Source organism: Notolabrus celidotus, chromosome 12 (genome assembly GCF_009762535.1).
Source record: "Notolabrus celidotus isolate fNotCel1 chromosome 12, fNotCel1.pri, whole genome shotgun sequence".
Lineage (NCBI taxonomy): Eukaryota > Metazoa > Chordata > Actinopteri > Labriformes > Labridae > Notolabrus > Notolabrus celidotus.
The window spans coordinates 14,923,316-14,940,524 of NC_048283.1; the positions used below are offsets into that span (position 1 = coordinate 14,923,316).

General features: G+C 39.9%; 1 protein-coding gene across 1 annotated transcript; it reads right to left on the reverse strand.

Moving 5' to 3' along the window:
• Positions 1-2,683: 2,683 nt before the first annotated feature.
• Positions 2,684-16,737, reverse strand: si:dkey-283b15.4 (cytohesin-2). Its single transcript, XM_034697745.1, has 12 exons — positions 16,550-16,737; positions 12,760-12,910; positions 11,164-11,230; positions 10,958-11,076; positions 10,791-10,871; positions 10,468-10,580; positions 7,810-7,958; positions 7,619-7,730; positions 6,847-6,923; positions 5,953-6,024; positions 5,700-5,854; positions 2,684-5,544 (listed from the first exon to the last, which is right to left on the reverse strand). Exons 1-12 carry the CDS (start codon positions 16,614-16,616, stop codon positions 5,457-5,459), a joined length of 1,251 nt encoding a protein of 416 aa, XP_034553636.1. The 5' UTR covers positions 16,617-16,737; the 3' UTR covers positions 2,684-5,456.
• Positions 16,738-17,209: the final 472 nt, after the last annotated feature.

Here is a 17,209-nt window from a genome sequence, read left to right on the forward strand (position 1 = left end):
AGGTAAGTTAGAACTGCTACTACCTGCATGGTGCCTTATGCTTAGCAAAATAACATAAGGTAGGGGGGTGGGGGGGTGGCGGTTTGGCTCAGTTTCTTGTCTTTCTCGAGCTGTCCTATTTCACAGAGGAAGGAAGCCCAAAATATAGTCTGAAGAAGTACAATTAAACAAAGAATTGCTGTGCCTGATCACTGTCATTAGTTTTGAAAACTCGAGATAATGAGTTTACAGGAATAAAGCTTAAGAAAGGGAAAACGAAAACTGGGACCTGGAAGCATGGTTTGCACACACTCATCACTGTGGACTTTACGTCAAAGCTGACTGGCCATCCCTGTGTATACGCAGGCATACAAATTGGCTATGTCTAATTTATAAATGTTTTCTTGGCTTGGTCCCAATGTATTTGTGTGTGTATCTACAAAGATCAAAAGCCACAATGCCTTGTGCTCCTGCAACAATTTACAAATGTGTGTTCCCCGTGTTCGGTAAGAGAGCATTTAGTCTTGCTGCTCCTTCTGCTTGGAATACGCTCCAGAAGGACTTGAAATTGTCGGACCTTATCTCACTGGACGCCTTTGGCTCCATCTTAAATGAAAGACAGACCCTGTGCCTGTGTTTTTAAATGCTGTTTTTGTGATCACAAATTGCACTTTATTTGCAAATAAGTTGCACTTTTCAATTATCAATTGTTTCTACATACTAGATGCTCCATGCTGTTGAGTTGTGCTATTTATTTTGACGTGTGCTGCTGACCTCTTGGACAGGTAGCCCTTGTAAATGAAGTCTTGATCTCAATGGGTCTCATCTGCTTAAATAAAGGTTAAATAAAAATGTAAATACACTACCGTTCAAAAGTTTGGGATCACTTAGAAATGTCCTTATTTTTGAGAGAAAAGTACTGTTTTTTTCAATGAAGATAACATTAAATTAATCAGAAATACACTATACATTGTTAATGTGGTAAATGACTATTCTAGCTGCAAACGTCTGTTTTTTAATGGAATATCTACATAGGTGTATAGAGGCCCATTTCCAGCAACCATCACTCCAGTGTTCTAATGTTACATTGTGTTTGCTAATCGCGTTAGAAAGCTAATGGATGATTAGAAACACCTTGAAAACCCTTGTGCAGTTACGTTAGCACAGCTGAAAACGGTTTTGCTGGTTAGAGAAGCTATAAATCTGGCCTTTCTTTGAGCTAGTTGAGTATCTGGAGCATCACATTTGTGGGTTTGATTATACTCTCAAAATGGCCAGAAAAAGAGAACTTTCATATGAAACTTGACAGTCTATTCTTGCTCTTAGAAATGAAGGCTATTCCATGCGAGAAATTGCCAAGAAACTGAACATTTCCTACAACGATGTGTACTACTCCCTTCAGAGAACAGCACAAACAGGCTCTAACCAGAGTAGAAAGAGAAGTGGGAGGCCCCGGTGCACAACTGAGCAAGAAGACAAGTACAGTAGAGTCTCTAGTTTGAGAAATAGACGCCTCACAGGTCCTGAACTGGCAGCTTCATTAAATGGTACCCGCAAATCGCCAGTGTCAACGTCTACAGTGAACTCCGGTGACTCCAGGATGCTGGCCTTCTAGGCAGAGTGGCAAAGAAAAAGCCATATCTGAGACTGGCCAATAAAAGGAAAAGATTAATATGGGTAATAGAACACAGACATTGGACAGAGGAAGATTGGAAAAAAGTGTTATGGACAGACGAATCGAAGTTTGAGGTGTTTGGATCACACAGAAGAAGATTAGTGAGATGCAGAACAAGTGAAAAGATGCTGGAAGAGTGTCTGACGCAATCTGTCAAGCATGGTGGAGGTCATGTGATGGTCTGGGGCTGCTTTGGTGCAGGTAAAATGGGAGATTTGTACCAGATATAAGGGATTTTGAATAATGAAGGCTATCACTCAATTTTGCAACGCCATGCCATACCCTGTGGACAGCGCTTGATTGGAGCCAATTTCCTCCTACAACAGGACAATGACCCAAAGCACACTTCAAAATTATGCAAGAACTATTTAGGGAAGAAGCAGGCAGCTGGTATTCTGTCTGTAATGGAGTGGACAGCGTAGTCACCAGATCTCAACCCCATTGAACTGTTGTGGTAGCAGCTTGACCGTATGGTACGCAAGAAGTGTCCATCAAGCCAATTCAACTTGTGGGAGGTGCTTCAGGAGGCGTGGGGTGAAATTTCTTCAGATTCCCTCAACAAATAAACAGCTAGAATGCCAAAGGTCTGCAATGCTGTAATTGCTGCAAAGGGAGCATTCTTTGATGAAAGCAAAGTTTGAAGGACAAAATTATTATTTCAACTAAAAATCATTATTTCTAACATTCTCAATGTCTTGACTATATTTTCTATTCATTTTGCAACTCATTTGATAAATAAAAGTGTGAGTTTTCATAGAAAACACAAAATTGTCTGGGTGACCCCAAACTTTTGAACAGTAGTGTAATAGTTATCAGAGTAAAAAATGTTTACCCTAAGAGCAAATTCAATTTAGCAAAATTCTTGTCACTCAACATTTTACTCAAAACTACAAAAATGCAGCTCGAGATAGCTTTATCATGCTTGTCTGTGTAGTTGATGTTGAGATGCAGAAATACTTTTGGTCTACAAGAGTTGTTGCTTATTGAGGTTAATTTCTATGGGAAATAAAAACACAAATCAATCCACTGTCTCCGTTTACTTTTTATTGTTACACAGTAGTTTACTGGCACCAGTGTATCGTGGTTTTCCATTTGCTACATTTACAGATGATTTATTCATCTTCACCTCACAGTAAATAAAAATAAATAAATACAAAATTAACACATTTTTATGAAAGAGGTGGCTCTGGGGTTACAGGAATCAGAAACAAAGGCCCAGTTGCAATCTGATCATTTCAATATTCATTCATTTGTTCTAATCTTAACATCTGTTTGTTCCAACATTACTTTTTTGGCAACTTTGCACATCAAGAATACCCAGAAGGTGAGGCCTGCAGGGAGTCCATGTAATATGTAGAAACACTTACACAGAACAATTCAGTGAGGCCTTAATCAGCTGGATAAATGGGGGTAGAAGGCAATCCTAGATCTGTATATTTTCACTTGCTGCATCACTAATGCAAGTCCACATGTATCGTTTAAAGAAAAAACTAAACCCTCTCCTTTAAACAACGTGTTCTTTATCAGGTGACAAAATAAGCACATAAGATACAGTACAGGTTGGTCAGAAACTGTTGTGGCTATAGCTGGTGCTGACCAGGCGGTGGCATTGTACATTATTTCTACACAGTTCATGGTTCATCCTTCAGCATATTGCAGTGTGTGTGATCACCAGCAGAGGGTGCTACAGAGTATTGAAGTAATGTCAGTCAAAGTAACAGCATTTTCTCCAAAATGCTAACAATTGATAAAGTGCAGCAGACAGTTATATTCACTACTATCTAAAAATGCCAATCCGATAAACTACTAGGAATAAGTTTATGAACTGGATGTCAGGCAAATCTATCACTGGACACAAATCTAAAACTTGTTACTGATTCATTACGTTTGAATAATTGTACTATAGTATAATGAATCAAAGCTTTGTTAGTGTTCCTTGTTTTGTTGTCTCTTCACTTTTAACACTGTGCTGTGATATTAAATTCAAATGTCTGCATTTGAGTATCTTCATAACACTTTACATGGACTGGGCAGCAACTGAAACTTAAAATGAGACTGCTTGTGCTTCATCTGAGTCTGATTTACTCTAAAATCCAACAGGGTGGTCAAGAGATAAACCAGACTACTAAACATCTCCTATCTTATCATCTATCTTCTTATTCTTAGAAAAAAAAACGAGACAATTTATTCTAGTCACAAATAATTTTCTATAATAAATGCTATTTCAAAGTCAACAAGGAACACTAACACTTTTTAAATCAGTGCACTAGCATGATCAGCGATGCATCAGTACCTGGACTGACGCCTCAGTCTAACAACATGCAGTCCTACAGTAGCTCGTACAAAAATCAGGTTTTAACAAAAGATAAAGAATAAATTAAATCATTTCTATGTGTATCGTAAACAAATATGCTAACGCCTATTTACAAAAAAAGTATACATTGTAATGAGCTGCCTTTGTGGGTTTTGTGAAACTCACTATAGTGGACAGACCGAGCTTTAACAGTTACATGTCTGAGAGTAATTACTTGTGAGAGAGAGACGTTGTAGTGTTTCTTGAGCAGAAGAGAAATGGTCTGAGGCATGCTGGGATATTACATCTGTGAGGACGTGTTGCTCAGTTTAGTGTCACAGAAAGGAACAGGCCTCCAGATAAACTATGGTTTTCTCAGCATTTGCTCACACATGATAGGAAACAGCCATATGAACAGACATATAGCTATCTGCTTGGAAAGAAGCTGCCTGTCTTTTCCTCCATTAATTCAGTAAGTAAAACAACTTTGGTGCCTCAGGTCCCAATTGGATTTTGTAGATCCACAGTAACTTGACCATTCTGCTCATACAATGTTTACAGTATCTAAGTGTAGTAGTGTGTATTAAAGCCATAAGGAATACTATAGGAAGCTATGTGCACCTCTCAGTAATCTGAGATACGTTTCTGCTTTGACTTCAGATGGTTAATCCATCCTCTCTGATCAACTCTGAGAATACGTTAGTAGTGTCTGAATAGTGAATTCACATTTTTTTCTGGGCAAGCACAATCAAGAAAGGCAATATCTTACTTTGGGAAATATGAAAAAAAAGAAAGAAAAAGATTTCACAAGAATTGAAGCTGCTTGCTACCCTGAATAAGACCATATTCACACTAATGCAAGAGGTACCTGTTCAGAAGATGATAATCCACTATAGCTTTTTAAATTATGAGCCAAACAGTCTGCTCACCATGCTTTGAAATAACAAATCAAATGTAGAAAAAGCTGCACTGCCCAGACTGATTCAAATATCTGTTGCTTTTTAAAACATTAATGGTTTACAGAACAACTCTGCAAACAGAAGATTCATAAATGCATTCTTAAAACCTCCTTATCCTGTGTTTCCAAATGTGTCCATAATTTGGGAGCATGGTGAAGTGTGGATGGAAAGCCAATAACAATCATTTGTGTGAATATGGTCTAAAACGTGTTTCACAGTTCACTTGAGAGTCGAGGATTAGAGGAATGTTGAGAGATGACAGGTGAGACTGTGTGCTCGGACTATAGTGTGGAAGGTTTGTGTGTAACAGCAGTAGTTTCAGAGAAGAAGAGGCAGCTGCAGCTGAGCTCTTCCTTTGAAAGAGACTTTCAAGAGTATGGTAGACAGGATAGCAAGTGCTCATCTTGGGGGAAGGATATGCTTGGGATCAGGGAAGAGTTAAAAGCAAACTTATGAACAGGGGGATAAGGAGTAGGGATGTAATTGTGTCCATATTGGAAGGAGAGATGAGCATGAGGAAGGAAGACGAGAGGAGAATGACGGAAATAATCTACGGTTGTTCTTCCTTCTTCTTCAGTGATATACGTTTCTTCCTGGCAGCAAGCATTTCATAGAAGGGGTCAACACTGACAGCAGATCTGTATGAGTGACAAGAGAAACACCATTGAGTTTGGTTGATTCAAGTATTTAAATTAGGCCCTTAAACAAGAGGCTGTCAAGGGTTCAGCCCAAGTTCCCACTGGTTAACAACTCCCCAAACTTTCTCCTGTGCCATCATTTTTTATTTACATACTTGATGCTGTGGATCCATTCGTCCTTCTCCTCAGGTGTGGGGGCTGAGATACGGTACACATTGTGGTTTCCCTCCACTACTCTGCCGTCAGCCTCTGTCTTGCACGCCTTAATCAGCTGACCGCGGTTGTTGGGGATGTAGAGCTCAAAACAGTTCTGTTGGCAGAGGTGGAAAGCATTAGGAGAACAATTCAAACACAGTGAATTGTGATGTTGTCATTTGTCTTTCCTGTTCAGCAAAAGAGAAAACTTACAGGTTTTCTTGGGTCTTCTACCTCTCGGATGCTAAGGTTTTCCAAGGGGATGATACCCCGCGGCTCCTTATCCTGTCAGAGAAAGACACAAAAAAAGGATATAACGCAGGAAGAGTGACTGCGAAATTCAAATGCTTTCACTTTTGATTTATTTAACCAGTCCATGAATCATCTAGAGGCTAGAACCGTACAACGGGAAGAGGCGGAGCAACGCTGTCCATTTCTATTTACTGTCTATGATTTCGACCAAGAGTTCCGGGGTCTTTTAGCCCGCAGAACTAGTTTACCCTGAACTAAAAGGTTCCTCTACCCCCATTGTTGTCTACTTTTTGAAGTCCCCAACAAGTAATCAACTCCTGTCAAAACATGATAATCCAGATTACATCTAATTTTAATCTTTAATCCAGGTCTCAGTTGCATCAGAACATTTTAGTAAACAAACATTGTTTTACTTTTCTTCATGTTGGATCAATGTCCTCTTTGAACAGGTGTTTGTTTTGTATGTTTATGTTGCTATGGGGACAGTGTATGTTGGCTATATCATCTTGTGATCAGTCCTCTTTTGTTCCTTTTGTGCGATCTGCACGGGCAACCAAACCTGTTTTTGTTGTCTGCAGATTAGCACAACTATGCATCTTATCCTCAAGTTAAATAACCAGACTTCATTGCAGACACAATGAACTGCTTTTGTTTTTGAGCAGCATTGCCAACACAATGTGAGATTCTATTTCACACATTAATCCAAATCCATAATAAAATAACATTTTCTCAGAGCGGCTAATGCAAATACAGCAGCTGCATCATTTGAGGACATTTTAATGCAATAGACGAAAGCAAAAGGAGTGTTGATGTTGAACTCCTGAAAATAATGATGCACATGGACACATGGCTTACCGTGGTGTATTCAAAGTAATAAAGGCAGTTGTCTGTAAGAATGAACCATCGCCTTTTCCAGGTTTTCACTCGTCCCCCTGAGGCATAAAAACACAGTCACAACAGTGAGCACGAAGAGAGGGAAGAGATTCTAGATGTCAAAGTTGAGGCACACTACTCTACAATCTCTACATGCTATCAACTAGCTACGTGTCTATTTCTTCTAAAAAATTTAAACCACATCAACATTGTCAGTACATACCTCCTGAGAAAAGAAGCAGCAGCAGTAGAGGATGGAAATCGCAGGGATGAAGCAGAGACAAAAATAGACCAGAGGATTTAGAGGACAAACGGGGAAAGAGAGAGAGACACACACACAGACGGGGAGGAGGAAGAAGAGGAAAAAAAGGAGATTTTAAATGTATATTAGTGACAGAGATCACAGGCCCCGCCATGCAAAAGAAAACAATGAGATTTTTAGACTGCTGTGGCACAAGAAAGTGAGTGTTGGTCACCGATATACGCAACATTTTAATGCCACGCCACTGACAACTCGAGTGGAGGCAAAGAGCCGGCAAACCTCAGAGACAGGAGGGCAGGGTCATCAGAAAATAAAGCCATCAAAGAGAACAGAGTACAGAACACAAAACATTTCACTTTCTAATGACAGAGGAAATGTAGTCTCCTGTTATCTGACTTCAATACAATGAACTGGTTATGTACGAGATATGTGTTAAAGCCAACTTGTACGATACAAATACTAGACAGCAAAGCCCCACTGGCATCATCTCACCGAGTTTAAGAAGCCAGCCCTCTCTGTCCGGGTTGAAGAAGGTGTGTGTCAGGTCATTGCCGTCATCCTCGGGGATCTTAAAGGGTTCATTCTTGATGCTTTCGTAGAGATTCTGTAATAATGAATACGTCAGTAAAATAAACTTGTTGCTCTTCTTTCTGGGTCTGTGAAGACAAACAAGCTCATCGTACTCTGAGAAGCTCCTCAGGCAGGTCTCCTCCTTCGTTGATGCCTCTGTTCATGGAGATGAAACGATCCAGTCCAGGTTTATCCCTCACATTCGGGTTGTGGAGGCTTGTGTTCAGCATAATGATAGCAAATGACAGCACGTAACATGTATCTGTAGACAGGACAGACAAGCAAGAGGATTAAAAACAGCTGTTTCCACACAGAGTAGGAGTGGACGACATGGCCTTCAATCTATAACACAGTATCTCTTTTGTTTTTTGAGGTTAAGGTATTACAAGGGACTTCCACCAGATCCGTGTCCGGTCTGGCTCCGTGCGCTCTCGTCCGTCAACACCCCACGGAGCAGGACCGCCGAACATCTGGAGTCATGTGACCAAGGTTTTCCCACCGAGGCAATCACTGAATCAAGTTTTCTCTACCTCCTCTCCTCGTCCATCTTGTCTTTATCAGCCTCTGAAAACCTCTGACCTGTTGACTCCAGGCCTGCCTCCGCTCTAAGTGACATTTCTTTGTCATAGTTAAGTTAAAAATGATCTAACGATAACACAGAGTGTTTTATTCTGAAAATTAACCAGGTTTTTATTTTGTTTTGGTGCCTGACTTCCTGTTCCGCTCCATCTGCTCTGTGGTGATTGATGCGTTGTGCTCCGGCACCCGGCAAAAATAGAAGTCTCGCGTATCTGAGCCGTTGTGTTCTGACCTGCCGGATCAGAGACTCAGCTAAAACGCAACAGAGCGGATCCAGTGGGGGTTAGTACATTGACTAGAATAGAAATCTATCAGAGCTGGTGCCGTGACGGATCGGAGACGGACCGGACACAGATCTGGTGGAATTTGGCCTTTATACTGCTGTATTACCACATAAAAAGGAATCATGCATCTGAACACATGTTCACTTGCTCATCCTCTCCCCTCTCAGACAAGTCTCTAATGCAATACTTAACTCATGTCTGTGCCTGGAAAGATGGTTTTAAGTGTGTGTTCAGTTGTGCGTCTGCTGTAACTTGAATTTGTGTGATCTGAATTTTCATTCATCTCCTGCTTACCTGTTTGTACATTAAGACCACTACTTAATTCAGCTGTGTGAAGTTGCTATTGCTGAATAGATGTATTTCGTGACATGCCTTTTTTTTAGAAAAAAGGCATTTCAACAACAAAACAGAATACTTTTATTCTGAAAAAGTGACAGAAATTCCATGTCCAATTATCTGATCTTCAGCAGAACAACAATACGCAGCAGTTGTCAGAAGTTACAGTAATTACAGTCGCTCCTCTGACCGCGAGTCAGACAGCCCACAGTCAGACTGCAACTCCCTGCAGCGTTGTTACTTGTTGACATCACGTGGCGAAAAAAGAGCCCCAAGCTCACCTGATTCCATCATTCTTTCAATTTCACTTTTGTGACACCCACTTTAACACGAGGAGGCCGGGCCCTTGAGTTAGTAAGCATGGCCCTGCTCTGAAGTGTCAGAGCAATTCATCTGCAGCCTGTTGCACCAACTGGGTGTAAGTTCAGATGTAGCCTAGTTTGAATACAATTTCTCATTTAGGCTGGAGTTTACACTCTATTAACGTTTGGGCATTGCAGCAGCTGAGATAGTTCCAACGTAAGCCTAAGTTACATCTTAATTCTTACACTTAGCTCCTAGTAGGTGTTAAGTCCTCTGTAGAGTATATCACCTGCCATGGTGCGTCATTTTGAAAGGTGGGAGGATTTGGAGGATGAGGAGATACAGAGGGTTCTCCAAGCTATATTATGTCTGCAACGCGATATCCAAGAGAGAGATTACGTCCTTTGGAAAAATATGATGACCAAGATTTGCGCTCCTGAGTATTAACCTGTTGTAGTTGATCATTTTTCCACTCAATGTCACTTTTATTATACACAACGTAGATTAAGGCTTTAGGCTATACTTATCACCTTACTTTAGTTTGTTTCAGTTGTTGGTCAGTTTCGAGAAGATTAGGCACAAAAGATAACAATCCATCAAAATTGGTGCTGTCCTCTGATTGGCTGCTGGAAGTGTAAACGTCATATCTGCGACAATGTTTCACTAGTTTTGATGTTTGGTTTAGGGTGGACTATACACCCTAACTTAGGACACAACTTACACACAGTTGGTGCAACAGGCTGCAGGTTCTTATAAGTTCTTGTGGTTTCCTGATGTTATGTTGTTTGGGCTCTTTCACTTCTGGGTTCCTGTTTTGTTGTTTTGTTCTTATGTTTCCTTTGCTTGTCTGTCAAAGCACTTTGTAAACCCTTGTTTTTAAACAAAGTTATTATTACCGCTCTCAGACCTCAGATAACTGCTTTCTATGACTTTCACCCTCTTAAGACAAAAAGCCTATCTGGATGCTGCACATACCCCATCTCAAACAATTAAAGGAAATAACTTAAAAAAACTGAAATGAACTGTGTTTACAAATTGGCAGACTCTGTTGGCTCACATATCAGGTCGTTTCTGGTAAGAGGCTCACAGTATGTGTAACTGCACACTTTCTGGAAAATCCCATTTCCTCTAATCCAGGAAAATAAAGCTTGTTATAAAGGCACAGCTCCTGGAGTCATACTGAAGAAAAAACCTCCTTCAGCAGGTAGAACATGTGGGCTACACCACCCACATGACACATATTAGAACTGTAAATGTGTATGTGTTTACCAGTGCTCTGGAAGACGCCGGGGTTGCAGTGACAGTATCTCTGAGCGAAGGCCTCCATCATTCTGTCAATCTTCTGAGCTTCACCAGGCAAACGGAAACTCCACAGGAACTGCCTGCATGAGGAAGGTCGAGGTTAAAGACAAGTAAGAACAAACTCAGGGCAGAGTTGTAGAGTCATGACTGCTCTGTTGCGTAACGTTCTTGCTACCTAACATGATGACAATGAAGGTAAGACTTTCCGTTGCAGAGATGGTTTGCTTACAAGAGAAAGCCAGAACACTTAGTCTGTTCCAAACAAAGAACACAACAAACAGACCGTTTACCTGAGGGCCTGGACGAGGTTGAGATCAGTGAACTCATGGAGGTCAACAAAAGCCTGAAGCACTTTAATGTTGAAGTCATCCCTGCAGAACAACAACAAAGAGATCACAGTTACAAACAGCTGACACAGAAGGAGAGACAGGGGAGAAGATTTCTCTGAACAAAGCACCTTTCTCCGAGGTAATCTCCTATAGCGGTCTTGTTGAGGCCCTCTCCTTTGTAGAGGAACTGAGCGATGTCCTCAGGAGTGTGTCTGAGCAGCTCGTTCTCCACCAGAAACACGATGCCCTGCAGCGAGAAGGAACAATGTGTCAACACACCACTGAGACAGCGTATAGGTTGAGTGGAAATGTACATGCAACAAAGATTTTTTACCTTTTTAGGGTCCATATTGAATTTCTTCCTTCCCATTGCCACATGTCTGCTTTTCTGTAGAGTTTTACTGAGGAGAGAAATCATGGAAAATGTAACAAAGAATGACACACAGCAGTCAAATCTCTACTCCTCAAAATGAGTATTAACTTAAACACCTTATGAGTTATGATCAGGGCGTAAAGTTAACTTTTTACCTCATCTGCTATTAGCTAGTGAACTCCAAAAATATTTTTTACCAGCCAAATTAAAGAATTCATGCCTTATTTGATTTAAAATAATTACCATACATTTTTATTATGAAAATCCAACTGAAGCATCACTTAAAGAATACAGCTGTCACTGACTTGATGACACGGGTTGAGCTCACAGGCTGTGAGGTTTTTAAGCTGTCACTGTGGCATTTTGACTTTTCATGGTCCCTAATACTTTCAAATTTCATGTTAGTTGTGCCAACAACGAATGGGCTTTGCTTCTGTTTATCCTTTGTGTGTTTGCGGCAAAGTCTGCAGCCCATGGTGTGGTTTGTCGGGTCTTAAGTCAGCCAGGACCAAGGTTGGCCAGCCTCGTCAATTTTCCAGTTTTCTTTGAATCGTCGTATAGTGACACTACTCTGTCTGTTAGCTGTCTGTTCCTCTTCCAGATCGTCTCCTGCCTCTTTGTTTATCCTTTTTGTTTGTGGTGGCTTTACGCCAGGAATGTGTTGCCACATCTTCCTCGAAACGCTCTTCCCACCACACTTCTTGAATGAATAGAACTCCAGCAGCTGACCTCACGCCGCTCCCGACGTACCAAATCACAACACAAGTACAGCGTGCCGCGAGGGTCAAAATAGCCTGACAGTAGGCAGAAATGGGCGAAAGTATGAAAACAAAACCTCACGTGCAATATTAAATTTTCCATCGGCCACTGGCGGGTGTGTGTTTTTGTTTTACCCACCATTGGCGCTTTGTAGGTGTTCATTTTACGCCCTGGTTATGATCGTTCATTTGATGCTACTATTTAATCTATTTGGCTTTTAAAAAATTAACTACTCTCCCTTTGAGCAACAAGTTCAGCATAGATTGTAATGTTTCAACACCACACATGGTGAAACCATGATGAGCACTTTCTAAATAAATTAATAAATCAATCTTGAAATTCCCATTTGTCAAAGATATGATAGCACTGTGAGGCCACCCACAACTGTAAATATGTGCAGAATGATGTTGCATTAAAATTGTGAATATGGTTGAAAGGCGATTTGAGTGTACATCTGCAATAACAGCAGTAAACTGAAATAAACTCTGATGTGTTTTTAAATGCTGTTCATTTGGTTCTTTTCTCATTCCCCTCTCTCAACTCCCCTTACTGTTGTTTTAAATGTTACAAACATTAGAAGTTCAAAAAGATGTTAAAAGATCCTAAAATGTGATGAGGAATAAAAATGGCTCCCAACTGACTAAAAAAAGACATTATGCATCGGGGAATAGTGAGTGAGTCATTACAAAGTGTGGTGTGGTGATGGATGTATAATCCTGTCACTTCGCTGGTAAATAAACACTCATTCTCATATAGTTTGGAGTACAGCAGCAATGTCCCAGTTAATATTTGCCTTACCTGCCCTCTGTGCTGGTCTCCAGTCCCTCCACCTCCAAAATTGCCTCCCTCAATTCCTCCCTGAGCCGCTGGATCTCCTGCAGCAGGACGCCCTTCCTCCTGCGGATGTCCTCTAGCTCAGAGCGCTCCTCTGGGCTCAGGTCTACTGGGACTGTTATAAGAAAAGAAGAATGACTCTGTTTCTTCAGATAGTAACTGTGCCCATACATCCAAAAGAAGAATTCAGTCAACATCAAGAGACCAAACTATTTTTAAAACTGTATTGCTACTGAAATGAGCAATGACTAACTCCATCTACTAATATCTCACAATAAGAGGGAGAGGAAAGTTGACAGAAACTAAGGAAAGCAAAGGGTGAGGTTACTCTGAGTGTTTTGTGGGACAATAAGCCTTCATTCTAAATCAAAGTACCATAACGTATCCCTTTCTGGTTCTTTTCTCATTCCCCTCTCTCAACTCTCCATACTGAAACAAGTGTGTGTAATCTGAATACTCACAAAAATATCAAAAATCAGCTTACTAATGATCCCTTACTGTAATGTAATTAGGGGTGTCCCAATCCGATATTGATATCAGTCCGATATCAGCAAAAAAGACGAGTATCAGATTATATCGGCCTGCATCTAAAATATCCGATATAAGCACTCCCATACAAGCAGTCCATTCCAGACTCTGAATTCTTATTTTGCACTTTAAAAGTATAATTTGTCTTCATTTAGGTTATTTTTCAGGGTCTTCTAATTATTTTTTTATTGATTTTATTCAATAGTAGTATATTCTTATGTTTAAGGTTAAAATTTATTTAACCCATTGGTTAACAATACATGGGTCAGCTTTTCTCATACCTACTGTTGCTGACAATTGTTCTCTGTTTGAGTAATATCACTTGATCAAGCCTTTTCTAACATTCCATACTACAAAATGAGTAATAAAAGTATGTATGATTCGTGCTGATATTGGATCAATATTGGTATCGGCCAATACTCAAGGCTGCAATATCGGTATCGTATCGGAAGTGAAAAGGTTGTATCAAGACACCCCTAAATGTAATCTATTAGAGCATTTACAGTGCTGCCCGCTTTGGCAGAAAGTATTTAATGAAGTCAGCAGACACAGACAGAAGCACAGGGCCGCTGTAAACCCCAGAGTCACACAGCTCTGTGACAATCTTACCACAAATACACAACTATGATTGACAACCCCAAAAAGACCCTTCCTCTCATGTTCAAATAGGATTCTGTCATCGCTCCTCATTCATCAGATACAAAAGTAGACATAGGCAGGAGAACAGCTGTGTGTCTAGCTGGCGTTGGAAGAGGATAAGAGTAAAATTTCCATCTCCACTGCATGAAATGCATGACATGCTTACATTACTACATATATATTTTTGGGTGGATTTACCTTGCGAAAGCATTGTGATGGGGCTTTTGTATATATCCACACAATTGTAATATGATTCTTTCAAGGAATTTCATATTTGTTTCCTATGGTTCGAGTTAGTGGTTGACCTATATCTGTTTTTTCAAGGGCTGATGCCGAGACCAGGTCAGCTGATGACTACATCCATTATACCATGCACATTCCAATCTAATACACATGGTTATCAGAGCCAGTAACATGCTTTTGATGGATTTTTATCAATAAATGAAATAGTAAAATCCATGTGGTTATGCTCTAGATTTCAGAACATGATTGATATTTATGTCAGAAGCAAAATTAAACTGCATAGTTCTATACATCATAATAACATTTATATTAAACAGCAGCCAGTAAATGTTAAAGATCGTTGATGCTGTCATGTAGGATGGTAAAAACCTGGTAACATTTAAGGGAATGTTAACATTGGTTGATGGCAGCCACGCTGATGAGGCTGCCTGCATTATCTACACACAGAGTCATTGTTTCTGAGCTCATGAGTCCAGGCATCAGCCATTGCTGATTATTTCGAAATGCCATTAAAAAATGCAACGCTACCCAATTAATCAGACAATAAGTAGTTAGAATCTGTGCATCAGCAAGACAAGCAAACATTCAAGATACACATCTTAGTTGTGAAAACCTGTCCTTTTCTGTTTAGACAGCCTCTCAAATTACACTTCCTGAGGATGCTATCAAAACTTGAACCTGCCTCTATAAATGAAGTCATATAGAGCTTTTGTCTTTATTTTTTTGAAGAGATACAGATTCATTTTTATTTTTATTTTGGGCTGGAGGCTGTTTTGTTGTGGGGGCAGATATTGTGTAACACCATGGAGTTTTTAATGTTGTGCAAGTTTTACCCTCCTGTTATGTTCGTTTATCTGCAACAGCAATAATGTTCCAGGGTCAATTTGACACGGGGCATATTCAATTATCCAAAAGTGTCAGAACCCCAAAAAATCCCAATACACATTTTTTAAAATCTAATTTTTAACTCCATTACTAACCATTTAAATCAATATTTAGTCCATTGGTGTTCTTTAATTCTCACAGATCATGGTTCAATGAGGATAACTCACTCATTTTGTATAAGATTAATGTTATGACGTGATGAATTAACACGATACCCCTTCTGTCAAATGCTGCCCAGTTTTTTATGCTGCATTTAGCAGGTTTGGAAGGCATATTGCCTAAAATAGACTTTAAAAAGGGTCAATTTGACCCGCAACATAACAGGCGGGTTAAAAAGAGACTCAAAACATATTTATTTTCTCAAGTGTATGAATGATATAATGACTGTTGTGACTGGGTGCATGTGTAGCAACAATTGCTGTTTGTTTGATTGCTGTGTCTGATTTGTTTTTCTGTTTTATTCATCCATTTGGCAAAATGTTTTTATAATTTTTTTAATTCTCCATGTAAAGCATATTGAACTTACGTGTAATGAAATGTGCTTTCTAAATAAAATTGCTATTGCTCTTGCTAAAATAGACTTTTAAAAGGTTCAATTTGACCCTCAACATAACAGGAGGGTTAACTGAGAGGGATAGACAATATGCAAGAAAAAAAGTGTCACATTAAAACAAAATAATAATCTCAACACATGAATCCAGGAACCATATTTGATCAAACCCTCTCGTGATGTTTCAACAAAATCTAGCCTGAATGAGGGTGGGGTGTATTTCAGAGCTGTGAATCAGACTGGATTATCTTTATAGGTGCGCCTAATACTCTGACAGCTTTTTGCTGTGTCTGAAAGCCCAATAATACAGACACATTTCGATACTTAAATGTTTTGCCAAAAAAAAAAAAAAAAAATCTCATGCTGATTTATGCATTCCTAAACACTTTAGATTTAGAGTTCAAAGTAGCAGCTTGTGATCAGCCCCCAAACCCTCATGAGACCAGTGTGTTTATTCAGCAAAACAAACAGCTGTTCTGAAACAGCACCAACCACGCCCACAGTCTGGATTAAGAGTACTCTTTGATTCATGCTACAGCAGGGTACAGAAAGCATGTAGTGGGTGGTTAAGAAAGTCTAAACCTAATTTATCAAACCCCCGTAGAGCCTTTTGGCCGGTCACGGTTTGGGTTTGGTTAGCTGAGAGGTTAGCTCCTGCGAAGTAATCAATATGTAGTCGGCGTCGGGCTACGCTAACGCATCTATGTGACTCATTTAAACTGAGATGTGCACCACATATACGCGTTCAGTATTCGGAAAAGACTGTATGTTCTAAAGTATACATCATGTTTTTCACTCGGACTTATCAGTATGTCACACATGAGCAAATAAACTGAGCCCAAGCTTCAGCGAGCCGCAGTTAGCTCGCGGTAGGTAGCCTGTGCACATAGCTGATCAGAAACCACTTACTGTAGTCCAGGTCATCCATTTTGGGCGCTTTACTTTTAGGCATAAATATTTCAGAGTCGACTGTCATTCAATATAAGAAAACAAGGGATATATGTGTAAATATATCCTCAAAACTAAAAAGAAAAAAAAAGACAACCCCTGGTGTCGAAATGTTGGGTCGGAGACAAAGAAGGTGGCGACACCGGAAGCAGTGTAAGACTGTCTGGTGGACTACTTCCGGTCAGTTGACTTTCAAAATAAAATCACTTAGATCAGGAGTTCTCACTTTTTTGGCTTGTGTACCCTCTTTTCAAAAACTATTTCAGCCAAGTATCCTCTTGTATGGCCGCGACAAAATTTCAGGAAATAATATGGGAAAATAACATAAATAAATGTATGCATGTGGTTTTACAGTGTCATAATAACATTGTGTGTAGGTTTGCTGTGTGTTTTTGTTGATTGTTACTGTTCTGTTTTTTTTGTTTTTAACTCTGTAAAGCACTTTGAATTGCTCTTTGTATGAATGGTGCTTTATAAATAAACTTGGCTTTTCCTGCCTAGCCTTGCCATTGAAATGAAAGATGAAACAAATTCTATACTTTTGTAAGTGCGATATTTTTCAGAAGGTTGTGGCAGCTAGTACTTTTGATGGCCCAAGGAGCACACCGATTTATCTCTGTC